The 27,200-nt window shown below is 39.5% G+C and overlaps 2 protein-coding genes and 1 long non-coding RNA gene across 9 annotated transcripts; 2 read left to right on the plus strand and 1 right to left on the minus strand.

The window, feature by feature from the left end:
* Positions 1 to 1,301: 1,301 nt before the first annotated feature.
* Positions 1,302 to 14,253, minus strand: LOC124876904. The gene is made up of 3 exons (XR_007040401.1): positions 14,119 to 14,253; positions 1,517 to 1,546; positions 1,302 to 1,330 (listed from the first exon to the last, which is right to left on the minus strand). It is a non-coding gene; the product is annotated as an uncharacterized LOC124876904 (long non-coding RNA).
* ccna1 (cyclin A1) lies at positions 6,886 to 13,282 on the plus strand. 5 transcript variants are annotated; one of them, XM_047379954.1, is made up of 9 exons: positions 6,886 to 7,119; positions 7,958 to 8,116; positions 8,194 to 8,413; positions 10,700 to 10,812; positions 10,895 to 11,121; positions 11,212 to 11,416; positions 12,557 to 12,670; positions 12,765 to 12,898; positions 13,051 to 13,282. In XM_047379954.1, exons 1-9 carry the CDS (start codon positions 7,108 to 7,110, stop codon positions 13,100 to 13,102), a joined length of 1,236 nt encoding a protein of 411 aa, XP_047235910.1. In that variant the 5' UTR covers positions 6,886 to 7,107; the 3' UTR covers positions 13,103 to 13,282. The 5 variants fall into 5 exon arrangements, with proteins under 5 accessions (XP_047235910.1, XP_047235911.1, XP_047235912.1 ...); XM_047379955.1 differs by having other exon boundaries at positions 10,898 to 11,121; XM_047379958.1 differs by lacking the exons at positions 6,886 to 7,119; positions 7,958 to 8,116 and adding exons at positions 8,622 to 8,723; positions 8,946 to 9,119 and having other exon boundaries at positions 8,296 to 8,413; positions 10,898 to 11,121.
* Positions 14,151 to 26,559, plus strand: sparta (spartin a). Of its 3 annotated transcripts, XM_047379953.1 has the most exons (8): positions 14,151 to 14,836; positions 15,900 to 16,665; positions 18,194 to 18,388; positions 22,466 to 22,622; positions 22,831 to 23,025; positions 23,182 to 23,343; positions 23,497 to 23,587; positions 26,340 to 26,559. In XM_047379953.1, the coding sequence occupies exons 2-8, from the start codon at positions 15,901 to 15,903 to the stop codon at positions 26,383 to 26,385; spliced, it is 1,611 nt and encodes a 536-aa protein (XP_047235909.1). In that variant the 5' UTR covers positions 14,151 to 14,836; position 15,900; the 3' UTR covers positions 26,386 to 26,559. The 3 variants fall into 3 exon arrangements, with proteins under 3 accessions (XP_047235909.1, XP_047235908.1, XP_047235906.1); XM_047379952.1 differs by lacking the exon at positions 14,151 to 14,836 and having other exon boundaries at positions 14,875 to 16,665; positions 23,206 to 23,343; XM_047379950.1 differs by lacking the exon at positions 14,151 to 14,836 and having other exon boundaries at positions 14,880 to 16,665.
* Positions 26,560 to 27,200: the final 641 nt, after the last annotated feature.

Raw genomic sequence — 27,200 nt, forward strand, 5'->3', positions numbered from 1 at the left:
AATTGTAATATTTTGTGAGCACCATCTTCTAATTCTGCATTTTTTTGATTACCTCTTAGTGATGTGGCAGCCGTCAATTCAGCCAGCCCTTTAAACCCACTTGATGGACGATGACGTGGACAGCGGAGAGAGGCATCACAAACATCTGCAGACCACCTGTGTGATGCTTCGCTCACCATCCAGAAAAACAAACCACAGGTCTCAGTTGCAGCGTCCCATCCAAGTCTCTGACCTTGCGAGAGATTTAGCCACACCGCCAGACTTTCTGTTCAGAAAGACATCTGCCTCTTTGTTCTGTTGAAGAGGTTTTTCCAGGAACCGGTCACTCAGGGTGATCCTGCAGTCGCCATTGTAAATATTTGTACATAGTTTTATTTTATGCTTTTTGTCTTGTAATCTTGATCTGTTTGAATGTTTTCTTCCCCCATTCTGTTTAAAGTGCTGTTTGTATTTTTCATAATAAATTCTGTTTATAACTTTAAATGAAGTTAATGTATTGTTAGGTCAAATGTAAATAACATTAGTGACAAAAACAATTTTGAAATTTATTAGAACACCTTAAAACTTTAAGAAACAATCTGAACAAAACTTAATATTTCTTATGTAGCACCTTATTTTGGTGCCATTCTTTGGAAAACAGTCTGTCCATTCTCTGTGCTCTCATGTCCTCCCTGATCAACTCCATCATCTCTGTCCCTCTTTCTTTTCCGACCCCTTCCTGCTGGCTCACTGTCTTCCTTCTCCGTCTGGTTGCCCACCGCTCCGCTTGGCCCTGGAGGGTCCTCAAGGATGGAGGCAATTAGAACAGGAGGTGTTGTGGAAGACCTCTGTCCCAACACCTCATCCATAAGGACCAACCAGGGCCAACAGCAGCAGTGGGCTTTTCACTGACTCCCTCTCCTGACCCTGGATACTAACAATCCTAAAGTTAGAAGGAAGAAAAAAACAGTTGACTAAACAGAGAAACCAATAAGACTTTGAGAAATATTTTTTTTATTTGTGTGTGACATGAGAACTTTTGAACATACTCTTCAAATTGTCCCACATTGTTTTGCCCAAAGGGGGTGACCTTCCCCTGTTGGACCATCTTCTCCAGAACTGTCCTAAAGAAACAAAAGGAAAGAGGGAAAACCAAAAGAAGGATGTTAATCACTGGATGGATATTTATGAAAGTTAGAAAGATAGGAGTTATTGAAACTGGACAGAAACTGACTGCAAAGAATGTTGTTATTGTACCTCCAAGCCACGGTGGCTGAGTTTTTAGCTCCAGTAAAAAGGTGGTGGTTCTCACTCCTGAGCTTAATAAACTGGCCTGTCTGCTCCTTTGTACCTAAAAAAAATATGAAAATACCAAAAAAAAAAAAAAAAAAAACATCTTGCTTAATATCAGAACAAAAATAAAGCCTTTTTTAATTTTACATTTGTCTTAATTTGAAGAAAATGTTAAAATATTTCTATGCAAATGTCTAAAACAAGCTCTTTCAAACTTTTCACTTCTTTACTGAGATTCACTTACATTTGGAGGTGTATTCCTCGTCGGGTTTACCTGGAATCAGAAATTATAATGCTAACTGAATTATAAATAAACTTTTAAAACATATAGCACATTTCTTCATTAAAAATTAATATTGAAAAGCTTATTTATTCTCCATCACACTCCAGCGATACAGTTGGATTACATAAAACTGTCCATTTATTCTGGTTAACCTTAATATCACCTGAAATGTTAAATTTCAGGTGATATTAACGATATACGATTACGTCGCCGCGCTGTAACATAATCGGCCTACAAATACGGTCTTCGAAGGATGCAGCCCCTGAGGCTGACTTCCGGGTCAGCCTCGGCGTTTGGTACATTCCCTTTCCGGTTGATTTTCTGAAATGTAAAAGTGTTTTCTGAAAAGTAAATTTGTTTTCTGAAATGTAAATTTGTTTTCCGAAATGTAAATTTGTTTTGGTACTTGTAAAAGTGTTTTGCACCCCCGGCCACCGTACCAATTAGTTGTTATAGTGAGTTGATTATTGTGCCAGTGATCACTGCTGATCTCCGGGTGGTATAAAGTTGGTGAAGGAAAGTGGAGTTTTGCTCATAGGACCACTAGTTCTGGGTAGATTACATGGTGGAAGTGTAGAAAGGAAGTTGTTAAAGGCTGAGGGCAAGCGTTGTTGGAAGCAAACAGTAATTCTAAAGTGCAGAGAAACAGAGAAAAAGAAATGTGGAACATTACACCATGATAACTGCAATAAAACCATTGATGATCATCTGGTAGCTTGAGAATGTTTCTGCTGTTCCCTTTTAGTAGAGACAATTATGTGTGTGGATGAGTGCAACAAGGGCAGCTCTACCACTGTGGATATGTGCTGCCTGTTAAAGGAGAGATACAACCAAACCCAGATCACCAAAGGACCATTCAGGATCAGTTTCGATTCTGTGATCTAAATTAACATCTGCCATTATGGTGAAAACCAGCAAACCATGTACTTTTCTTTTACTATAGAGTACTTTGGGAGGCTTATATTGTACTTCCTGACATCAGAACCATCATTCTCTAAACTTGAACAAGCAACAGTTCCCCTATCAGGCAAACCGTTCCACCATTCATGCCATTTCCACAGTGCTTCACACAAACTTAGAAGAACCCAATAGTTATGTGAAGATATTATTGTTAGACTTTAGCTCTCATTTCATACATTCAATCCACACAAACTGGTCAAAGCTGAACACTCTGGGACATGGTTCCCCTTTGTATGCATGGATTATGGGCTTTCTGAGAGAGAATTCCACCATTGCCTTAATTTCTAATGAGAATGAAAATGCCTCCCAGCTGAAAGTAGGCCTTCTGATCAAGCGGTGTAGGGACAATAATATGGTTTAGTACACCTCAAAAACAAAAGAGATGATCAACATTTCCATCTCCTCAAACATGGCAAAAGAAAGCACAACATTGACTTTTCTTTTCTTGGAAGCTGAAAGAGGCACAATCTTCACAGTAAGTAATGCAGAACTTCTACAGGAGTCCATTCTGACATTTGGTGCAAAAGAGTGTGGTGTGCCAGCTGCAGAAAATTTGGACTGAATAATTTGAAGCATATATGTTCCACAAAAGTTTCAGAGGGCAATGTGCCAGGTGGAAATGGCAATTTGGCAAAGGGTGCCAAAACTTTCCCAAATGTGTTTTTCACCTCATAAAAAGGAAATAAAAGGGAATCTGGTCAAATAAAATTACCGATTGCCATTGTAGGAGTCCTTTTGTATATGACATAGCCTTTGGTTGTGACATTTACCCTGTGTATTATGAAAATGTACAGTTCCAGACATAACTGGAAGCTATCGGAGTAGCGCGCAAGCTAGCAGCCGGCGGACACCAACCAGCAGACTGTAATGTGCAAGGTCACCAGGAGAAGAAGACAAAGCGGATCTGGTCAGTACTGAAATGAAGGTGAGAAAATGTAGTGCACTGAGAAAAAAACACCCAACTACCACAAAACATTTCTGAAGGTCTGTATTTCTCCTGGGGCACATTGCTCAATTAAAGGGTTAACTGAACGTATTAAATAAAAGAAGAATACCAAGGTCTGTAAATCTGAAAAGGGTTGCCTGGTGTCAGAAAACTCTCAGGACGTCTGAGGGAAAAGATGTTGGCTTTTCATCAGAACAACAGCCTGAAAAGCACCCAAAAGAATAAAGAAATTCTTAAAAAGGAAAAGGTTAACTCACTTCAAATGAACATCATTGAGTCATGACCTAAATCTAATTGAAAACTCTCTGCAAGAACTCATACAAATTTAAAAAGCTTGAACAAATACTAATTAAAAAGTTTTTTAAAAACTAAATATTTAATCATTGTGCCAATACTTGTAATAAAGTATATTCCTTCCTGCCTATAGCCATCAGCATCTAGAACGGCCCTTTGAAGAAACCTGCATAATATGAGCTACAACAACATTTCATTTCCCTTTGGGAATTGAATTGAATTGTATATTTTGTGTGTATAACCATTTTTATTGTCAAAGTGGATATTTTGCTCAGAGTGAAAAATATTCTTTTTTTTTTTTTTATCTCTGAAGCTATGTTAAACTCTACAGTGCATGATTGGGTAAGGTACAACTGTAAGCACTGTTACTTTGCATTAAAACGGTTAAAAAGGCTGAAACACATTGATGAATAAAGGTGGTTTCAAAGGTGTCTCCTGGTTACACAGTGTTTTATAGTTGAAGCTTCAACATTCTGTACATCTGAAATACATCATGCTGATGAAATGGCCCAACACTGTCTGTCATGAACACTTTGCATTTAATCAGGGACTGAACAGAAATGTGAGATAGAGATAAAAGTCTTCCAAAGAGGAATGATATTTGCGGTCCCTGGTCTCATTTTAGCTGAGAACAGACATTGATTTTTGTTGTGAAAGGAGAAAATAGCCACAGGAGGCCAGTGTATTCCTCATCTCAGTTGGAACAGATAGGTGAGGGTATTTCATACAGTCTTTGGCAGAACAAAAATCTAATGCATCTTATCTTTCAGAGAGAGGGTTGCTCGCCCTTTTTTAAATAAAATAAAAATCCCTCTAAATTGTGAAACAAATGTGTAGTACCTCCTAAAAACAGTTTTTATGATTATATTATCTAGGTGAAAGAGATTTTTTAAACTCTGTTGTAATTCATATCATCAACATAACTTTTAAGACTATTTATCTTTACTTGCTCTGCTTTTCACTTGCTACTGTTTGTTGCCATATTCTAAGGCAAACATATTGCAATATCAATACATCTGCAGGATTGTTTTGTTATACCTTTAATTTTAATCATTACATTTAGCATTGTTGAAAAAAAAAACCTTAAATACAGTCATGAAAATATTAGAACAACCTACTGAATATTGAGTTCTTTATGAAAAAATTTTCACTAATCAATATCTAATCTCATTTTATGCCTGGAAAAAAATGATTTATTTGCCCTTAAACAACAAAAATGTCATTTGATTTCTTCATTAAACACAGATATCAACCAAACAAGGGCTTTCTTGCATAGACGGCCCTTTTTCTATCCCACAGCATCTCAATAACATCGAGATCTGGGCTTTGACATGACCCAGAACTTTCTTTTTCTTTTTCTTAGTACCCTCTGATAGATGATAAAATTTAAGGTAGGTTCTATGATGGTGAGCTGGTCAGGCCAATCATCCCCAAACCGTGAAACTTCCACCTCCATACATAACAGTTAATATGAGTTTTTTTGTTTTTGTTTGAATGCAGTATTTGGTTTATGCCAAACATGACCCCTGTGTTTGTGCCCAAATTAATCAGTTTTAAAAACATCTGTCCAAAGAACATTATTTAAGAAGTCCTGGTCTTTCTCTACATTCTTTAGCAAACAGAAAGAAAAGAAGCAGGTTTCTGACCCAAAGGTTGCAAATTGGAATCTTTAATCCACAGCTGCTTCACTGGAGCTGCTCAGCTGCACAAGCAGCATGAGAGGACTGAAGTTTATTCTTCTGCCCATATCCGCCTTCCCTATACATGTAGTAACTGCCATGTAATAATTAGTTATTAATATTGACCCCAAAGCATTGAAACATCCACTTCCAGCTGGAGATAGAAACATGTTTCAGTTACTTTGGGTTTCAAATCCGCAAAATATTTCACAGCTTTGCACCATTTTCAGTCCGGAGAGAGCAATGGTTCAGGGCTAATTTATTGTATAACTTTTAATAGGGTTTAAATGTCATGTGGTTGGCTGAACATTTTCAAACATTCATGATATTTGGAGGGTTGTAGTTGGTTGTGCCTGCCATCTGGTGGAAAATGTGAAACTTGCATTCACTCGACAGATTTCCACACTTTTTTTCTGTTATAGTTGTCATCTGATGTTTTAGTTTTGTTTCTTCTTTGATTTCCCCGTCGTTTGTTTGGTATGAAACGTATACATTAATAGTTTGTTTACATGCTTATAAAAGAAATAGAAACATAGAGTACGATCTATCTATCTATCTATCTATCTATCTATCTATCTATCTATCTATCTATCTATCTATCTATCTATCTATCTATCTATCTATCTATCTATCTATCTATCTATCTATCTATCTATCTATCTATCTATCTATCTATCTATCTATCTATCTATCTATCTATCTAATAAAATAGCGGGTTTTTTTTATAAGAATGAGCTGTACTTTGATAATAGCACGAATCACAACTCTCTCAATACTGATCGGAGTCTTTGCTCAGTGATGGAAGCAATAGTCACAGTGCTCTAGATTTCCTAATAGGGTAAATAGAAATAATTGTATTTCCGCAAGATTGAAGAACCGTTTTATTGTGGCGCAGCTGGTAGCACTGTTGCCTTGAAGCAAGAAGGTCCTGGGTTCGTCTCCCGGCCGGAGTCTTTCTGCATGGAGTTTCCACATTCACCCCGTGCGTGGGTTCTCTCCGGGTACTCCGGCTTCCCCCAACAGTCCAGACATTCTTGTTAGGTTAATTGGTCTCTCTAAATTGCTCTTAGGTGTGTGCATGGTTGTTTGTGTGTTGCCCCGCGATGGACTGGCGACCTGTCCAGGTTGTACCCCGCCTCCCGCCCATAAACTGCTGGAGCTTCCCCGCGACCCACTATGGAAGAAGCGGTATAGAAAATGACTCATTGACTAATTTTTAGAGATCCATTTAATTATACTACAACTAATTAGTAAATCTTTTACAGCTTTACCCTCTATGTTAGGATCTGTCTGTGCGCAATTTAATGTTGTAGAATTGTATTTTTTCTGTTAATGCATCTGATGTCTTTATAAAGTGCATCACACAAATTTGTTTTTATCTCTACTGAAATCATCAGACGACGCTGACTCGGTGACGTAAGTGGTCAGTGCTTGCGTTCTAGCACGTGATTGGACAAAACTGACACGCACTCACACACATAGACACACAGAAAAAAAACATCTGGTCGCGCTGGGAATATATTGCACCGCAAAACAAATGCTCCGGTTGGCTCTGGTGCGACTAGAGGTCGCTGTTTGTCCGAATTAGTTCCAACAAGTGGTCATTAAAAGATTATTTACGCGGTTTGTGATTTAGAAGACTGCATTCTCGTTCCCGCTGGGAATCTCCGTTGATGTTGATTATGGTGAGTTCGGCTTGACTAATTAATGACAACCAACACATTACTGACTTGTAGTCTTTCATACAAAGAAATCAAGAATTGAATTTAAATTTAACTGAACTCCTACCCGTTGGTTTTAATTTATCTGTTTGATTTGTTTGACAAATTCTTGTAACCATGGCAATGTGTATTTATCTCTGTGAACTTAGAATGATAAACCGTGTTTAACATGTTTTTTATTTTATTTGTTAAAACCATTTCAGACATGAAAAACTTATGTAGAATACTGTATTTAATCGCCAAAGTGTATCACAGATATTCAAAAAGACCATAAGGGTCACTCACTGAACCATAGTTTTTGCTTTAGTGGGTATTTAAACGTATGAAACTGGAGCACCAGAACTCTTTATTAAAATAATGCTGAAAGCTGGGGAACTTTTAACATTTTCAGTGGTGAATAAATGAAAACATTGCAGTCACAAGGATTTGCAGACCTTTCTGGGCTTGTGTTTTGATTTTCACCACTCAGTGATTGTTATTTTTAATTTAGCACCAGGTGAAGTGCTGAACATGCTGATTTTTTTTAGCTTTGCCATTTGTATAAATCTGAAAATATTATCAGCTTTTCAGGAAAAGCTTTTTTACTATACAATTTGTATCCTGTTTGTAAACAGGCTGATGTTTATTGTGTTTTTTTTTAGCTTTTGTGGTACAGATCATTATAATTTTTCGTTGTGCTGTTCGTCTATTAACCTTTTCAAGAATATTAAAGAAATTGTATTTTATTTCCTATCCCTTTCTCTCAAAAGGAACTTTTTAACTTTAAAAAAAAATCTTTCTTCCCCCTTGTTTTGTTTCAAAGATGAATTTCAGCACTAACAGCCATCGTCACAGTCCCACTCACAAGGAAAATATTCCGCCTCCAACCAAAGCAGATGCCTTTCAGCACCAGAGGACCAAACAGCGCACAGTGCTTGGGGTCTTGTCAGAAAATGAGCAGCGCGGACGATCCCTAAGCCAGGTAGCATCTATAAACTTTCAAGTGTACTATTCAATCAGATAACTTTCAGGTTTTAGACAACTGATTTTCCTCCACAGGGAAGCCAGTTTTCCAAACACAGTTCTGTTTCGGACAGCTCACAGCTCAACTTTTTCGGCTGCCCATCCAGTTCCAGCTACGAAGTGTATGTTGAGGAGGCTTGTGAAGTTGTTCTTGGCGCTTCTGGTCAGGAAGTTGTTTCAGATAGTTATGACCTCACAGCTGATGCCTATCCCCTGCAGAATGAACACTTAGACGTCTTGATGGAGTTTAGTTCAAGTAAGTTTGGCCTGCACACCACAACCATAAATTGCATTGTATTATACTGATGCTTTATGTGTTACCTCAACACAAAGTAGTGGATAGATATGAAGTCAAAGCATGTTTTTTGAACATTATTCTTACTTTTATAAATAAGAACGTGAAAAGTGTGGCGTGCAGTTGTATTCAGCTGAATTAACTCTGATACCCCTAATACCACCTAAAGTGACAGGCCAGGCGAGGCGACCATTAACTAGACAAAATGCCAAGAGGTCCATTGTAACTCTGAAAGAGCTCCAGGGATCCACAGCTCAGGCCGGAGAATCTGGTGACAAGATAAATATTAGTCACATGTTCTACAAATCTGGCCAAAAAGAAGGCAATTGTTGAAAAAATCTGTAAGAAGCTCAGTTTGGCATAAGCATTAGGGGGTACTTGGCAAACATTTGAAAAAAGGTGTTTTGTGCAAAACAAACTAATACTGCGCAACTCCTTGAACACACCATTCCCACTGTGAAACATGGAAATGGGAATGCTTTTTCTTTCACAGGGACATAAAAGCTGGTTGATGGGAAGATGAAAGGAGCAAAATACAGGACAATCCTGGAAGAAAAATCTGTTAGAAGCTGCAAAAAACCTGAGAGTGGGTCGAAGTTTTGTCTTTTCCAGCGGGACAACAATCCTAATTGCAGCCATTCCTTTCCATTGGAGCTCCAGCTACAATGTAAATGTAAAGCTGATAGAGACATAACCTAAAAGACTTGCAGCTGTATTTGAAACAAAATGTATTCGTACAAGGTTTTGATTAACATACAGGGGTTGGACAATGAAACTGAAACACCTGTCATTTTAGTGTGGGAGGTTTCATGGCTAAATTGGACCAGCCTGGTAGCCAGTCTTCATTGATTGCACATTGCACCAGTAAGAGCAGAGTGTGAAGGTTCAATTAGCAGGGTAAGAGCACAGTTTTGCTCAAAATATTGAAATGCACACAACATTATGGGTGACATACCAGAGTTCAAAAGAGGACAAATTGTTGGTGCACGTCTTACTGGCGCATCTGTGACCAAGACAGCAAGTCTTTGTGATGTATCAAGAGCCACGGTATCCAGGGTAATGTCAGCATACCACCAAGAAAGACGAACCACATCCAACAGGATTAACTGTGGACGCAAGAGGAAGCTGTCTGAAAGGGATGTTTGGGTGCTAACCCGGATTGTATCCAAAAAACATAAAACCACGGCTGCCCAAATCACGGCAGAATTAAATGTGCACCTCAACTCTCCTGTTTCCACCAGAACTGTCCGTCGGGAGCTCCACAGGGTCAATATACACGGCCGGACTGCTATAGCCAAACCTTTGGTCACTCATGCCAATGCCAAACGTCGGTTTCAATGGTGCAAGGAGCGCAAATCTTGGGCTGTGGACAATGTGAAACATGTATTGTTCTCTGATGAGTCCACCTTTACTGTTTTCCCCACATCCGGGAGAGTTACGGTGTGGAGAAGCCCCAAAGAAGCGTACCACCCAGACTGTTGCATGCCCAGAGTGAAGCATGGGGGTGGATCAGTGATGGTTTGGGCTGCCATATCATGGCATTCCCTTGGCCCAATACCTGTGCTAGATGGGCGCGTCACTGCCAAGGACTACCGAACCATTCTTCAGGACCATGTGCATCCAATGGTTCAAACATTGTATCCTGAAGGCGGTGCACCAATACACACAGCAAGACTGGTGAAAGATTGGTTTGATGAACATGAAAGTGAAGTTGAACATCTCCCATGGCCTGCACAGTCACCAGATCAAAATTTTATTGAGCCACTTTGGGGTGTTTTGGAGGAGCGAGGCAGGAAACGTTTTCCTCCACCAGTATCACGTAGTGACCTGGCCACTATCCTGCAAGAAGAATGGCTTAAAATCCCTCTGACCACTGTGCAGGACTTGTATATGTAATTCCCAAGACGAATTGATGCTGTATTGGCAACAAAAGGAGGCCCTACAACATACTAATAAATTACTGTGGTCTAAAACCAGGTGTTTCAGTTTCATTGTCCAAGCCCTGTAGGTTGAATACAAATGCACACCACAGTTTTCAGATTTTTATTTGTCCTATCGTTTCCCTAAAACTTTAAAGGTTTGCACTACTTTGTGTTGGTCTGCCACTTAAAATTCCAACAGAAAAGATTGAATCTGTGGTTGTTACCTTACAAAGTATGGAAAACCATAATACTTTTGCAAAGCAGTGTATAACACAAAACAATGATTAAAAATGCATTTACTTTTCTACTGATTACTCTTTACCAGGTTCATGCCAGGATGCGTCCATGCAGTTTGAACCTGATGAACCCTTGATGTCTGTGGAGACTTTCTGTTTTGATTATGCAGAAGATATTTACAAGAACTTAAGGGAGAGTGAAGTGGGTTTTTCTTTAACTTAATTATTTCTGTCTTATCATTGATCAGTAGCAGTTGCTAAGTCATGTTGGTTACTAATTCCAGAAGAAGTTCCGGGCAAAACCAGCCTACTTAGAGAAACATCCGGAGATCACCAATGCCATGCGGGTCGTTCTGGTGGACTGGCTGGTGGAGGTTGTCCAGGAATACAAGCTCGGTTCTGAAACGCTGCACCTTGCTGTTAACTACCTTGACCGTTTTCTGTCCTGCACAACATTCATCAAGAGGAACAAGCTGCAGTTGGTGGGAACAGTTGCATTACTGGTTGCCGCGTAAGAAAGTCACTCCTGACATTTACAGTAATTGTGCACATGGCAACCGTTGGTTGTAATCATGATGCCATTTACTCATTTGTTTTGTAGAAAATATGAAGAGATCTTTCCTCCTGAGCTGAACGAGTTTGTGTACATCACAGACTGCACCTACTCTAAGAAACAACTGCTCCGGATGGAGAGCGTTTTGCTAAAGATGCTGGACTTCAAGATGGCAGCACCCACCACCAATCAGTTTCTTCGCCTATTCATCTCTGTTCACCCTATCTGTTCAACCACAAAAAACCTTGCTCTGGTAAGTTAAATCTATTTTTTCCCCTTCTATACCAGAAATAGCTCTCCCTATGGCATGTTTACAGAACTTTAGGGAAGTATTCAAACCCCTTGAACATTTTCACATTTGGTCAAATTACAACCACAAACTTCATTGGTTTTTATTTGGATTTTATGTGAATGCAAAGCTGCATAGTCCGAAGGGAAAATGATACAAGTTTCGATTTTTTTTAACAACTAAAGATCTGAAAACTGTGATGTGCATTTGTATTGAGCTCCCCAAAGTCAATTCTTTGTAGAACCATTGTTCGCTGTAATTACAGCTGCAAGAATATTAGGATATGCTTCCACTAACTTTACACATCTATGCATGTCTTGCCACAGATTCTCAACAAGATTTATGTCAGGATCATATCTGGGTCATTCTAGGACATAAATATGCTTTTATCTAAACCATTCCATTGTAACTTGTTACTCCGTACAGGTTTTTCTTTCAGGATTTCCTTGTATTTAACTTCCTCCATATCACGCTATCAACTCTAACCAGTTTCCACTACCTGCTAAAGAAGCATCCCACAGCATGATGCTCTCACCACCATGTTTCACAGTGGGAGTGGTGTGTTTATGGTGATGTGCAGTGGGGGTTTTTTTAATCAGAAATATTGTTTTGGACCAAGTACAATTTTACTTTTGTCTGAACAAAGCACCTTCCTTCAGATGTTTGCTGTGTCCCTTATATTAGTTGTAGCATGCTGCAAATTAGACTTCTGTAGGCTTTCTTTCAACAATGGCTCCCTTCTCACCACTCTTCCATTAACACCAGATTAAAGGAGTGCAAGACAAATAGTTGTCTTGTCGACAGATTCTTCCACATGAGCTGTGGATCTCTGCAGCTCCACCAGAGTTACCTTTGGCTTCTTGGCTGTTTTTCTGATAAATGCTCTATTTACCCAGCTTATCAGTTTAGGCTCGGTAGGTCTGCAGTTGTACCACATTCTTCACCTTTTCAGATGAATGTTGAAAAGCATGTGTCGTTTTCTGCCCACCTTTTGAATTATGCTTCATTTTATGTTGATCTTTCACATAACAGAACAGAATAAACATTCAAGTGGTTTTAATACCTTAGCAAGCCGCTTATTTTAAGCTTTTCCTCTACTTCTAGTACATAGCAGAATTAAGTCTGCTGGAGAGTGATCCCTTCCTACAGTACACCCCATCAATACTGGCAGCTGGAGCCTACTGCTTAGCTGCCTACACTATAAACAAATCTTACTGGGTGAGTTGGTTCAGATAATGATGTTTTTTGCACTATAATTACTTGATGTTTGTTTTTTTTTCTAAATGAGACCAATGTTTATTTTATATTTTAGCCTGATTCTTTAGTTGTCTTTACTGGGTATACCATGGAGGAAATCATGCCCTGTCTGACTTATCTCCACAAGCTGTACATCAGTGCAGAGACTCGACCACAACAAGCTGTCAGGGCCAAGTACAAAACTTCAAAGTAATTAGTGGCAGAAAGTGCTTACTGGAACATATAAAACTAAGCTTTAGGGATCTGTTGTGTCTGGAGTTGCCATCTGTAGTCTCCATATACCAAGGACGTGTTTTTAAAAATATATTTTTTAATCAATGTTCTCTGTTTTTCCTTTACAGGTATTGTCATGTTTCAGGGATCACTGCGCCCACTGCTATGCCTTTCCCATGACCCTGGAGCAGAGCATAGTTACAGCAAACTGAAAACAAAGCAAACACAGAGCACATTCTGCCATCCACTGCTTTATACTATTGTCACCATGCACATGTGGACTATCAGTTATTTTTATTTTATTTCTTAATCCAATATAGTTATCCATATGCAATTAAAGGAGTACAGTTATTATTTGAAGATCTTCCAAGATGTAAGTCATTTTGATTTGAACTATAAGATCACATATATCCATGTATGACTGTTTTTCTTTGTAAAATTTGATTTTCAGGTCACTTAATGTATATTTAGAGTGTGTGATAATGCATTGTTGGCTTCAGCACCTCTCACACTGTAAATTATGATTAGGTGAGCACAGAGGTTTCTATCCTTTAAATACAACATGTTTCTGGCTACAGTTATACACATCTGTGCACCATGTAGGTCAATAATCCTGGGACACAAGGCGAATTTTGGTTGTTCACATAATAACGTCAAGGGTTTCATATGAAGCAAGTCAAAACCTACAAAACGTTAATTAACTGCCAAATCTACAGGAAACATCTAAATAAAGGTAGTCATTATGGTGAGTAACGCTCCTTTCCATTGTTTTATAGTCAAATATGTTATTCATTGTGTGAATATCTTCCTTGAAGTTTCTCAATTCTTGTTAAGTTGTCTAAGGAACTGAAAGGTATTTCAAGATTATAATATGTTTAGGTAACTCTCATGTAAACCCCATGAGGTCTAAGTCTGTTTTAACTATTTCACTTTTTTATTTGTTTTCCACCAATTTTTTTTTTTTAAATATGGAACTTTTACATAAATTCTCTTACAGACATAAATATAAAATGATTTATTAAAACAAAAGTAAATATTGTTTAAATATTATTTTAGTAAACAAAATTAAAAACAGTTTAAATTGCACATCGAAATGTAATTATGCAAATGCAGTGTATTAAAATGTTCAATAAAAATCATGTTAATCTAATTACTTTTTCACACAAACATTCATTATTCAGCGCACCATTTCTCACCTGGTGTGGAAATAGGGGCAACAAGTGAGTGTTTTGGACACCATTTCAAGCAGAGCATCAGCTGGGGCATATCCAGAGGCTGTTCCTGCATGAATAGTTAGTAGGAGGGGGATGCCTACTATTCCCCCTTTTCCTCGGGGTGACTGTAGTTCAGGTGGTAGGGATTTATCCTGTAGTGGGTTCGAACCCCCGGTCGACTGTCTCAGTCGTTATGTCCTTGGCCAAGACACGATCCGGCGGAACTAGAGGAAAAACGAATAGATCCTCTCTGCTGTGGCGCTTAAGGCATTCAGGAGTTGCTGCGCTGCATCATTACGAATTATCCAGCTGCTGATTTTTACCTTGTGTTCAGTTGTGCTTTTCTGTTTTCTGGATTGTTTCAGTGTTTTGGCGACAGGTGGAGTCTTTTACTTCTATACGAGAACCGAAAAATCTTTTAAAACAAACGCAAGTTGTCTGTTTTTTTTCTGTCCTGTGCAGCTGACTTAACTTTTAATGTTTCTGCTGGCATGTATCCATATATCTGTCTATTAAAAGACTCTACCTGCTCAGGTGTTGGCATCATTCTGGAAAAACCTGCTGAGCTCCCCAGCGCTCAGACCTAAACCCTTTGCCTGCCAACATACCTGCGTCACACTTTCTTCACGCCCATTGCTCCCATACTGCCGTGAGATTGTTGGAGTTAAATCTTCTATCTGTTGTTATTTCTCGATACCAGGTAAGCTGTAATTGTTTCATTCCTTCTCTTTGGATCCTTACAGTAAAACTAATGAGAAATAGCAAGCTGTAGTTTAACAGTAAATCAATATATGTAATTTCGAATTAGAATCTTTACGTAAAGTTAATTTATTTAGGTAATTCAGCTCAATAAGTGAAAATCACAGATGACTTAGATTCAGTACACACAGGATGGTATATTTCAGCGGTTCATTCCTTTTAATTTACATGGTTATGGTTTACAGATGATGAAAATGCTAATTAAAGCTTTTCCGAATAAAGGATAACATCAGAGCAATAAAGGAAAGATGCATAGATGTCGACGTTCTGAGAGATGTGTCCGTGTACTGTATAGTATATGCCCTCAAAACTTGGTCAGGGCCATGTTTGCTTGAAATATTGCATCAAGGCAGTGTGCCTCGGAGACGATCAGCATATGGCTCTACAATTTTAAAAGCGGCCTTCAGCTTGTCTGCATTGTTGGCTCTGGTGTCTCTCACCTTCCATTAAACAAGACTCTATGTGGGTTTTAGGTCAGGGAAGGTTGGTGGACTATCAGGATCATTAAAGCAGGTATGGGTACTTTGGCTTGGTGTACAGGTGCCAAGTCCTGTTGGAACATGAAATTGACCTCACCATAAGACTGGTCCACAGAGGAAAGCATGAAGGGCTCTATAATTTAATCTTTACTGACTGTGGACCTCAGAAAACACCAGCAGATTACAACTTGGATTCTGTTCCTCTTCACTCTTCCGCCAGATTTAGGGACTTTTATTACCAAATAAAATGCAAACTTTATTTTGATATGAGAAGAAGACTTCAAACCACTGAGCGTGAGTGAGGCCCTTTTTTCTCCTTATTCCAGTTAAGAAACTTGTAATGTTTCTCTCTGGTTTAGGAGTGCTTAAAATTTTCTGAAAGACTGAATCATTAAAATTAGCAGAAATAAATATGTGAAATCTGTCACTGTATTAAATCTATGAAATATGACATACGCCTATGTCTGTACTTTTAGTTTGCATCTTTTTTATTGTCTTAGTTTCTGTATCCCCTTTGCTTTCCAGCATGTCTGAGCCTGCTGAACTGCTGGTCATCAAGGACCAGTATGAGCTGGCCCAACAATTCCTGAATTGTGGATCAGCAGCTGAAGAGGCTGACAACAAATCAGATGCTCTGGTGTATTACAAGAAGGGTCATCTGCATCTTACTCAAGGACTGGAGGTTCCCATTGGAGGGGAAAGGCAGCAGGGAAAGGCCTGGGACAAGGCCAGACAGCTTCAGCAGAAGATGAAGGACATGTTGGGAACTATCGACACCCGCTTGTCTAATCTGGAAATGTCCACAAGAGGAGACACAAATGGCTTACTGTTGGATGTGCCTTCTAATCTTTACCCAGACTTGATAAATAATGGTCAGTCCACCAATAGTTCTGTCCACCATCTGTACCCCACCATACCAGATACATCACACAGCACATCACCAGCCCGAATCAGCCCTATTTCTCCTGCTGTCCTGGACACACACACACTCCCTGCAGCAGGTCTGGAAACTGTAGCCATGGATAACTCAGCAGACCTGCCTCCAGCATACACACCAAAGCCCAGGGATGGGCACCACAGCCTGGCTTATGATCCCATTGGAGGCGGCCTCTGGTCAGGGGTGCCAACTGACGGGAAGGAGCTGCTCACTATCCCCTCTGGGGTGCAGCTCTTCTTTGTGGAACCAAATGGTCAGGTCAGCTCTCTGTCCTATCCGGGCTACCTCCGCATTATCGCAGTGGATAATCAGCAAAGTGATCCTACCACGGGAAAACCCACTGCATTTTTACATGTGAGTAAGGGGAAGAATTCATTGTTGCATAGCTTTGTTAAGAAGAAGGTGCAGATGTGTGTCTTCGAGGTAAAAAGGTGCGACCGCAGAGAAAACCACTTCTGCATTTTTAGAAGTTTTCACAGTATGAGTCATTTAGTTGTTGTGTTGCTGGAAAACCAACCACAAAGTAATGTTTGTTTTGATAGAGAGGCTGTTTTTAAATGGAAAAGCACCCTAGAATTTGGCTTAGGGTACATTAGAATTTAATCCCCCACAATTTCCTGAAAGACTTTTTAAATGTTGAGAAGAATAAAAAAATCAATCAAAATTTGTAGTACTTTTGCCTTTTAAATATATGCATATCTCATGTGATTCCTCTGCCAACTGACTGTATCATTAATTTTTAGTAATAAGTTTGCATTATTTTCCTGTTTTGAGCACAACATTTCTATAGCAGTCTATTCAAATGTTGTTTAAGATTAGAACTTAAAGCGGTGAGTTACTGCATTGCAAATCTTCACGATGACAATTGCTTTGAAATGTTATATCAGTTTCTAGATCTTCCTCTAGATACTGTATAATATCTGTGTTATATATATATATATATTTGTTATCATTTAATAGAAAGTAAATATCTGTTCTGGCATCTATACAAAGGATGCATTGTGCTGTGCTTTGTATTGCACTGCAGCCCATGACTACTTCCCACCAGACCAGGCTGGCCTGCTTTGTTTCCCACTAAGACAATGGTCCTATGAACAGATGACTCTGCGCTTCTGTTGTGCTGGTGGTCAGGCTCCTGTGTCCTCACTGGGGTCATTCTGTCAGATCAGCAACAAGTTTGGACTGTTTGCTTCCTGGAAAATGACACATTTTTGAGGCATTAAAAGAAACAGACTCACCAAACTCTGGGGCTAACTTGTCTTACAATGACAAACTCGATAGGTTGCAGAAGCAAGGGAAGTTTGGGGAAAAAAGTTAGAAAACCAAATATTCCTGGATTTCCTGCTTTAAATTAAATGTAATAAGTATTTTTTTTATAATATAAACAATGTATGGAAAGTATATTTAACTACTGAGGCACCTTTATATTGAACATACACTTTTTACCCTTGGATCCCAAAACGGTACGTCTTATAAAAGTGTAACAAAAGTTTTATATTAAATTTTGTTTTCACTTTTACTGTGTCTATCCTTCAAATAACTTCAGACCTATCCATAAATATAAAGTTGTCATATTTCTAAATCTTTTCTATGTTTTTATGCTCTTTTTGTCCAAAAAAAACCCCCTGATTTTATCAAAGTAAAATATACAAGATATGTAATATTTTGCAAAAATAAATACTGAGGTGGAATATTTTGGATGTGGGTGTTACAGCCTTGACTAGGTGATAACAGTATTGATTATGATGCAGTATTATTTTTGGAGCAATAAGAATTTAATGCAAAAAATGTGCTTACATTCTTTACCTTTGGTAAGCTGACTGAGATATTGAGAATAAAGAAAACGAGATTGTCATATTTTATCTGTCCTAATGTTTTTCAGGTTTGTGACCGCCTGTATCCCCTGACAGCAGAAACTCCGGTGCTACTAGCTAACTCTGGGATCTTCATGTTTCCCGAATACTTGACAGAGTTACCTGGCTCCTATGTGGGTTTAGTGCTGTCCTCTGAACTGCCTGCTGCAGACTGTGAGATGTTTCATGATCTTCTATCACAACTTGCTGATCTCAGGATCCAGGTCAGTCTTAGATTAAAATGTAGATGGTTATGCACATTAGTTGGGCCAATACTACCAGGGTGGAATGGTAAACCTTCATCCAGTCTGTTTCTGGTGTAGACCTAAGTAGTCCGAATGTGATAGGAGAGTGAATTCATGACATCAGCATCCAGCTTTGATTACGTGCTTTCGGGGAACCAAAGTGAAACTTCTGCTTTTCTTTTTTAACTTGACTTTATTGTGTATTAATTTGGTGGTGGGGCCCAATACTTTGCCCAACACATTTTGTTTAGAAAAACAATCTGAAGTGTGGTGTGTATTTTTTTTAGCCTCACTTTACTGTAATACCTCTCAATAAAATCCAGTGCAATCAATTGTCTACACAAGTCACCTAATTAGTAAATGATTGCATCAAGATATAAATACAACTGTGCACTGATCATTTGTGCCCAAAACCTAGTTGTTGATTGTCACTCACCATCACACAGTACTTACTGACACCAGAGTAAATTGTAAAGTTTGTAAAGAATGACAACTGTGTTGGCAAACAATTTTTATAATATTTATAAAAATCGCAGTTTTTTTAAATGCACCTTTTACTCCTAAATTTTGTCTCTCCAAATCAGAATTTTTTTTTTTCAGGTCACGATAGGTCTCTAGACATATATCAAAGGCTCATGATACTGAGACACCTCTAGCTTATCCTCTGTCCTGGTATTTGTGGACATACAGTGCCTTGCGAAGGTATTCGGCACCCTTGAACTGGTCAATCTCTTGCAACATTTCAGGCTTCAAACATAAAGATATAAAATTCAAATTTTTTGTGAAGAATCAACAACAAGTGGGACACAATCGTGAAGTGGAATGAATTTTATGGGATGTGTCAAACTTGTTTAACAAATAAAAAACTGAAAAGTGGGGCGTGCAATATTATTCGGCCCCCTTGCGTTAATACTTTGTAGCGCCACCCTTTGCTGCAATTACAGCTGCAAGTCTCTTGGGGTTTGTCTCTATAAGTTTTGCACATCGAGAGACTGAAATTCTTGCCCATTCTTCTTGCCAAACAGCTCAAGCTCAGTGAGGTTGGATGGAGAGCATTCGTGAACAGCAGTCTTCAGCTCTTTAGACAGATTCTCGATTGGATTCAGGTCTGGACTTTGACTTGGCCATTCCAACACCTTGATACGTTTATTTGTGAACCATTTCATTGTAGATTTGGCTTTATGTTTTGGATCATTGTCTTGTTGGAAGATAAATCTCCGTCCCAGTCTCAGGTCTCTTGCAGACTCCAACAGGTTTTCTTCCAGAATGGTCCTGTATTTGGCCCCATCCATCTTCACATCAATTTTGACCATCTTCCCTGTCCCTGCTGATGCAAAGCAGGCCCAAACCATGATGCTGCCACCACCATGTTTGACAGTGGGAATGGTGTGTTCAGGGTGATGAGCTGTGTTGCTTTTACCCCAAACATATCGTTTTGCATTGTGGCCAAACAGTACGATTTTGGTTTCATCTGACCAGAGCACCTTCTTCCACATGTTTGGTGTGTCTCCCAGGTGGCTTGTGGCAAACTTTAAACGAGACTTTTTATGGATATCTTTGAGAAATGGCTTTCTTCTTGCCACTCTTCCATAAAGGCCAGATTTGTGCAGTGTACGACTGATTGTTGTCCTATGGACAGACTCTCCCACCTCAGCTGTAGATCTCTGCAGTTCATCCAGAATGATCATGGGCCTCTTGGCTGCATCTCTGATCAGTCTTCTCCTTGTTCGAGATGAGAGTTTAGAGGGACGGCCGGGTCTTGGTAGATTTGCAGTGGTCTGATACTCCTTCCATTTCAATATGATTGCTTGGACAGTGCTCCTTGGGATGTTTAAAGCTTGGGAAATCTTTTTGTATCCAAATCCGGCTTTAAACTTCTCCACAACAGTATCTCTGACCTGCCTGGTGTGTTCCTTGGTCTTCATGGTGCTCTCTGCGCTTTGGACAGAACCCTGAGACTATCACAGAGCAGGTGCATTTATACGGAGACTTGATTACACACAGGTGGATTCTATTTATCATCATCAGTCATTTGGGGCAACACTGGATCATTCAGAGATCCTCACTGAACCTCTGGAGTGAGTTTGCTGCACTGAAAGTAAAGGGGCCGAATAATATTGCACGCCCCACTTTTCAGTTTTTTATTTGTTAAAAAAGTTTGACACATTCAATAAATTTTATTCCACTTCACGACTGTGTCCCACTTGTTGTTGATTCTTCACAAAAAATTAGAATTTTATATCTTTATGTTTGAAGCCTGAAATGTGGCAAGAGGTTGAAAAGTTCAAGGGTGCCGAATACTTTCGCAAGGCACTGTATATCAGGTTGGTTTTATTTTGATGAGCCCAGATAACATCACAGAGCGCCATGCCCAAGTAAAAACTATTTCGCTGTAACTTGGGAGCAGATGCAGGGTGTTCTGTGTTGCTAAGCTCAGCATAATGCAGGCCCTTAACAGCCCCTCAAACTGTGAACTGTATCCACTACTTTCTGTGTGAAAGCAGCCTAATACTGCACATAATTCTGAACACACTCTCCCCCACAAAACATGGTGGTGTTGACAGCATCATCCTTTGGGGATGCTTTTCTTCAGCAGGGACAGGTTAGCTGGTCAGAGTTGAAGGGAAAATGGATAGAGCTAAATACAGGGGAATCCTGGAAGAAAACCTGTTACAGGCTGCAGAGGCTTGAGACTAGGAAAGAGATTCACTTTCCAGTAGGACAGAAACTCTAAATTTAAAGGCCATTGTTTTGATCAAAGTATATTGATCTGTTTAAGTCAAATAACATTCTTGAATCCAATTTAGAATCTGTAGTAAGATTTGAAACTGGTGTTCACAGAGGCTCTCTATTCAGCTGTTTTCCATGGAAGAATGGATAAAACTTTCTTCCTTTAAACGTGCAAAGCTGGTATAGATGTACCCCAGAACGCTTGCCGCTATATTGGACTGAAGTACATAATCAAGTAGTTGAATAAAAACACATACCACAGTTTTTGATGTGGAAAAATTGTATGTTATATGAGGACTTATTACTATTCAATGAAACTGCCTCCATTAAAATGTACTATTAGAGCTGCACAATATATTCAAAATGCGATAATGTTGAGCTAACTATATGAATTGCAATAAATTAGCAAATAGTTAAACATTGTTAATAACATTTTGCTTTGGGTTCATCTCAACAATTAAAGTTGCTTCTGACCAACTTCTATTTTGGCTCTAAAACAACTTAGTTGCAGTTTCTTAATGGCTTTACCACCTTACCACCTCTTTACCTTCTACAACATTTTTATGCTGCAAAAAACAAGGGTCTCTATTGCTGACATAGAGAGCCTGAATGCATGGTACCTAAATAACCAGCTAACATTTATTGCAGTCCAAGCAGTTCTTTGCAATATGTGTGCTGCATACACTCAATACAGTTCAGTTTATTTATATAGCACCAATTCACATGTCAACTCAAGGCAATTTACAAAAAAAGTTTAATCGAATCCAATCATATAGACAGATTCCGAGTTAAGTACATACATTTCAAATTGATCCCAGGAAACAATGCGGTCAAGTTTAGTTTATTATTCAAATTGGGTGAAAAAATGTTCCATCTAAGGAAATCCCAGCAGATTGCATCAAGTCTCTGAATTGCAGCATTCAGTCTTCCTGGATGAGCATTTAGCGACAGTGGACAGTTGCTTGCATTATTGTAGACTGTGCAGCAATCCCTTATACCAAGCTTGCATGTAGCAACAGCAGGATGGAAAACTCCCCTTTAACAGGAAGAAACCTCCTGCAGAACCTGGCTCAGTGTGAGCGGTCATCTACCATGACTGACTGAGGGTGTGTGAAAGAAATTTTGGCAGGTTGAATATTTCAGTTTTCTTAAAGAATTGACATCTCAAAGGCAAAAAAAGTCCTTTTTATATTTATATGAGCAACCTGTTAAAGCCAATTGTAATGTTTTAGGTCGTACAAGTTTTCACAAGTCACAATAATATCTAAAGGCATAATGCTGTCTTAAGACTCACCATTTATGATGGGACTTTGATTTTTCAAACAGGGAACAGAAGGAGGTGAAGGAGAGGTCATGAACTTGACAGTTAAAGTTCCCCTCAGTCCTCACAATGAGCAAACACATCTAACAACACCAGAGGTGGAAAAGGTAACACCTCTACTTCCTGGGTGGAGTGAGAAGATTGCTCAAGGAATCTTGTCCGGTGGGTTTTAATAAATGACTTCCAGAAGAAAAACAGAAAGAATATCAACACATAGTTACAAATTATCTGATTTTACAGTGTTTGACCATATAATTCTCCACTAGTAGGTGCTGTTTGGTCTCAACAGTATTTAGTGTTGAAAAAATAATATGGTTTACTTGATTTTTTGAGACCACAATAAATAACACAAATTATATATTTTTTGAAGGAGCTACAAGGTTAAGTCAGTCTTTTGCAAAAGGAGCAGAGGCCACTGGGAATATAATTCAAAAAGGAGCAGCACAGATCCGGGACCGCATCACACCAGAGGAGACCCCATCCGAGGTCAGTCCACAGGTCAGCAAAGGTCTGAATGCTACTAAACAAGCTACTGGCGGTGCTGTTCGAGCCAGTAAATTCTTAGGTAAGAGCAACCAAATGGATGTTATTGATTAGTTAAAATCTATTCTTTTGTTGACTTAGTGTGTTTTCTTATTTAAGACTTTTCAATCCTGATTTGTAAATATCAGTACATGTGTATCTAAATGTATTTCTTTGGTATGACTTTGTGCATTTACAGTGAATGGCTTAAGTACAATTGCAGGGCATGTAGCAGAAAAGGTGGCACCTCATGTGAAGAAGCATGGGGCTAAGCTGGTCCCAGAGTCTTTGAAAAAGAGTCAAGATGGCCAGCCTTCAAACTTTGATGGAGCCAAGTTTGTAGCAGCCAGCAGTATCCAAGGTATTAACTAAATTCTAGAGGATAAGCTCAAGGATATACTAGTGTCAACACTCTCTGACACTGTTCTTCTGAACAGAGGGTGGTAATGTAGACCCATAGGATGGTATGATATGGCTAGTTTGTAAATTTTTTTCAAATTTGTTTTCAAATTAGGTTTGAGTACTATTTGGGAAAGTCTAGAAACTGGAGCAAAACACGTCTGCAAAAGTGTTGCAAGTGAAACTGTCTCAACAGTAAAGTACAAGTGAGTTTGTATATTTCAAACATTTCTGTTCCGAAGTCTTGAATACATTAGTTTATCTTTATATCTTCTTCTTTTTATTTGATTGCTTATTTTAAACTAGGGATGTCCCAATCACGATATTTTGTTTTTGTACCTGGCACTGATCTGAACAATTTAGGAATAGAAAATTGCCAACAAGAATCTCAGATGGATTACTCAGAAAAATGTCTTGTACATTCTTGAAAACTAGCTTTAAAGTATATAACACATTAAATATCATAACCCCAATCATCTATCCATTTTATAGGCGCTGCGCCATTTGTTTTTCCTTGACAGTGACAGATATGTTTTGGCTCAGGTTCAGCAAGACAGCCTTATGTTTCCAAAAATATATCTGATTTGACACATATAGCTGCAGTGTCCAGTAAACTAACATCTCTTGCTCCTGCTGATTGTTTCAACCTTATGAACCACTTAGGAGCCTACAACAAATAATACAGGGAACTGCATCAGGCAATACAGTCTCGCTTTGACTGTCAAAACTCTGATTTGTTAGATCAACGAAATAATATACACAGCCTTCAAAAACAGTTTTGAAAGCTCTGCACGTGAAAAAACTGGCTGAGCATATCTTATTAGCATGGCTGGCTAGAGGTGCTGCAGATATACAGGTCCTTCTCAAAATATTAGCATATTGTGATAAAGTTCATTATTTTCCATAATGTAATGATGAAAATTTAACATTCATATATTTTAGATTCATTGCACACTAACTGAAATATTTCAGGTCTTTTATTGTCTTAATACGGATGATTTTGGCATAAAGCTCATGAAAACCCAAAATTCCTATCTCACAAAATTAGCATATTTCATCCGACCAATAAAATAAAAGTGTTTTTAATACAAAAAACGTCAACCTTCAAATAATCATGTACAGTTATGCACTCAATACTTGGTCGGGTATCCTTTGGCAGAAATGACTGCTTCAATGCGGCGTGGCATGGAGGCAATCAGCCTGTGGCACTGCTGAGGTCTTATGGAGGCCCAGGATGCTTCGATAGCGGCCTTTAGCTCATCCAGAGTGTTGGGTCTTGAGTCTCTCAACGTTCTCTTCACAATATCCCACAGATTCTCTATGGGGTTCAGGTCAGGAGAGTTGGCAGGCCAATTGAGCACAGTGATACCATGGTCAGTAAACCATTTACCAGTGGTTTTGGCACTGTGAGCAGGTGCCAGGTCATGCTGAAAAATGAAATCTTCATCTCCATAAAGCTTTTCAGCAGATGGAAGCATGAAGTGCTCCAAAATCTCCTGATAGCTAGCTGCATTGACCCTGCCCTTGATAAAACACAGTGGACCAACACCAGCAGCTGACACGGCACCCCAGACCATCACTGACTGTGGGTACTTGACACTGGACTTCTGGCATTTTGGCATTTCCTTCTCCCCAGTCTTCCTCCAGACTCTGGCACCTTGATTTCCGAATGACATGCAAAATTTGCTTTCATCCGAAAAAAGTACTTTGGACCACTGAGCAACAGTCCAGTGCTGCTTCTCTGTAGCCCAGGTCTGGGGAATGCGGCACCTGTAGCCCATTTCCTGCACACGCCTGTGCACGGTGGCTCTGGATGTTTCTACTCCAGACTCAGTCCACTGCTTCCGCAGGTCCCCCAAGGTCTGGAATCGGCCCTTCTCCACAATCTTCCTCAGGGTCCGGTCACCTCTTCTCGTTGTGCAGCGTTTTCTGCCACACTTTTTCCTTCCCACAGACTTCCCACTGAGGTGCCTTGATACAGCACTCTGGGAACAGCCTATTTGTTCAGAAATTTCTTTCTGTGTCTTACCCTCTTGCTTGAGGGTGTCAATAGTGGCCTTCTGGACAGCAGTTAGGTCGGCAGTCTTACCCATGATTGGGGTTTTGAGTGATGAACCAGGCTGGGAGTTTTAAAGGCCTCAGGAATCATTTGCAGGTGTTTAGAGTTAACTTGTTGATTCAGATGATTAGGTTCATAGCTCGTTTAGAGACCCTTTTAATGATATGCTAATTTTGTGAGATAGGAATTTTGGGTTTTCATGAGCTGTATGCCAAAATCATCCGTATTAAGACAATAAAAGACCTGAAATATTTCAGTTAGTGTGCAATGAATCTAAAATATATGAATGTTAAATTTTCATCATGACATTATGGAAAATAATGAACTTTATCACAATATGCTAATATTTTGAGAAGGACCTGTACGTCATTACATGAGCGTCAGGTATCGGGGGGATGGTGCGTTCAATTAGCTTTGGAAGTCAGAGCTCTAAACTGGAAATGACGTCACACTGGAGTTGAATTTGCTTTTTTGCAAGACTGAAAATCTGTGGGATATGCTTATTTTTTGGGTGCTAACTAGAAGTAGTAGAAGTGATTAACAGACACCCATTTTAGATGTTCGAATATTAAAGGTTCATGTTCACAAATAGATCTTATACAGTTTGTAAACAGTAAGAAGTGGCAATAAACAGTTTGTACCTGGAACTGTTCCATACCTGCAGCAACCACATGAATATTGAGATCAGGGCTGCTCAGAGAACTTCAATTCTCCAAGTCGGAACTGTATCTTCAGGAACAGTTTTTGTTGCTGAGAACTTGATGCTTTGATTGTGACATCCCTACTTTAAACATCAATAGAAGACAGGAAAAATAACCACTATGTTACTTGCCTATTATTCTCCTTTTCTTCTTGGTATGCTGCTGCACTGACCCTCTTTCACTGTTGTTTCTTTTCAGATTTAGGGGTTTAGAGAGTCTTATAAACATGTCCGGCAACATTTGACTTCACTGGGGAGTAAAGGCAAAGGCTTGTGACTTTGAATTAACAACTGATCTACACTGCTCAAAAAAATAAAGGGAACACTTAAACAACACAATATAACTCCAAGTAAATCAAACTTCTGTGAAATCAAACTGTCCACTTAGGAAGCAACACTGATTGACAACCAATTTCACATGTGCAAATGGAATAGACAACAGGGGGAAATCTTTGGCGATTAGCAAGACTCACTCAATAAAGGAGTGGTTCTGCAGGTGGGGACCACAGACCACTTCTCAGTACAAACGGTTAGAAACCGACTCCATGAGGATGGTATGAGGGCCCGACGTCCACAAATGGGGGTTGTGCTCACACCCCAACACCGTGCAGGATGCTTGGTATTTGCCAGAGAACACCAGGATTGGCAAATTCGCCACTGGCGCCCTGTGCTCTTCACAGATGAAAGCAGGTTCACACTGAGCACACATGACAGACGTGACAGAGTCTGGAGACACCGTGGAGAGCGATCTGCTGCCTGAAACATCCTTCTGCATGACCGGTTTGGCAGTGTCAGTAATGGTGTGGGGAGGCATTTCTTTGGAGGGCGGCACGGCCCTCCATGTGCTCGCCAGATGTAGCCTGACTGCCATTAGGTACCGAGATGAGATCCTCAGACCCCTTGTGAGACCATATGCTGGTGCGGTTGGCCCTGGGTTCCTCCTAATGCAGGACAATGCTAGACCTCATGTAGCTGGAGTGTGTCAGCAGTTCCTGCAAAATGAAGACATTGAAGCTATGGACTGGCCCGCCCGTTCCCCAGACCTGAATCCGATTGAGCA

This window comes from Girardinichthys multiradiatus, chromosome 11, assembly GCF_021462225.1.
Source record: "Girardinichthys multiradiatus isolate DD_20200921_A chromosome 11, DD_fGirMul_XY1, whole genome shotgun sequence".
NCBI classification, from domain to species: Eukaryota; Metazoa; Chordata; class Actinopteri; order Cyprinodontiformes; family Goodeidae; genus Girardinichthys; species Girardinichthys multiradiatus.

Excerpts from the sequence above, each read along its gene's own strand:
- sparta (XM_047379950.1), top strand. The coding sequence starts at position 15,835 with ATGTCTGTACTTTTAGTTTGCATCTTTTTTATTGTCTTAGTTTCTGTA. Across the intron at positions 22,623-22,830 it reads TGCTCAAGGAATCTTGTCCG|GAGCTACAAGGTTAAGTCAG; the intron begins GTGGGTTTTAAT and ends TATTTTTTGAAG. Across the intron at positions 23,026-23,181 it reads TCGAGCCAGTAAATTCTTAG|TGAATGGCTTAAGTACAATT; the intron begins GTAAGAGCAACC and ends GTGCATTTACAG.
- ccna1 (XM_047379954.1), top strand. Across the intron at positions 10,813-10,894 it reads AGAACTTAAGGGAGAGTGAA|AAGAAGTTCCGGGCAAAACC; the intron begins GTGGGTTTTTCT and ends TACTAATTCCAG. Across the intron at positions 12,899-13,050 it reads GCCAAGTACAAAACTTCAAA|GTATTGTCATGTTTCAGGGA; the intron begins GTAATTAGTGGC and ends TTTCCTTTACAG.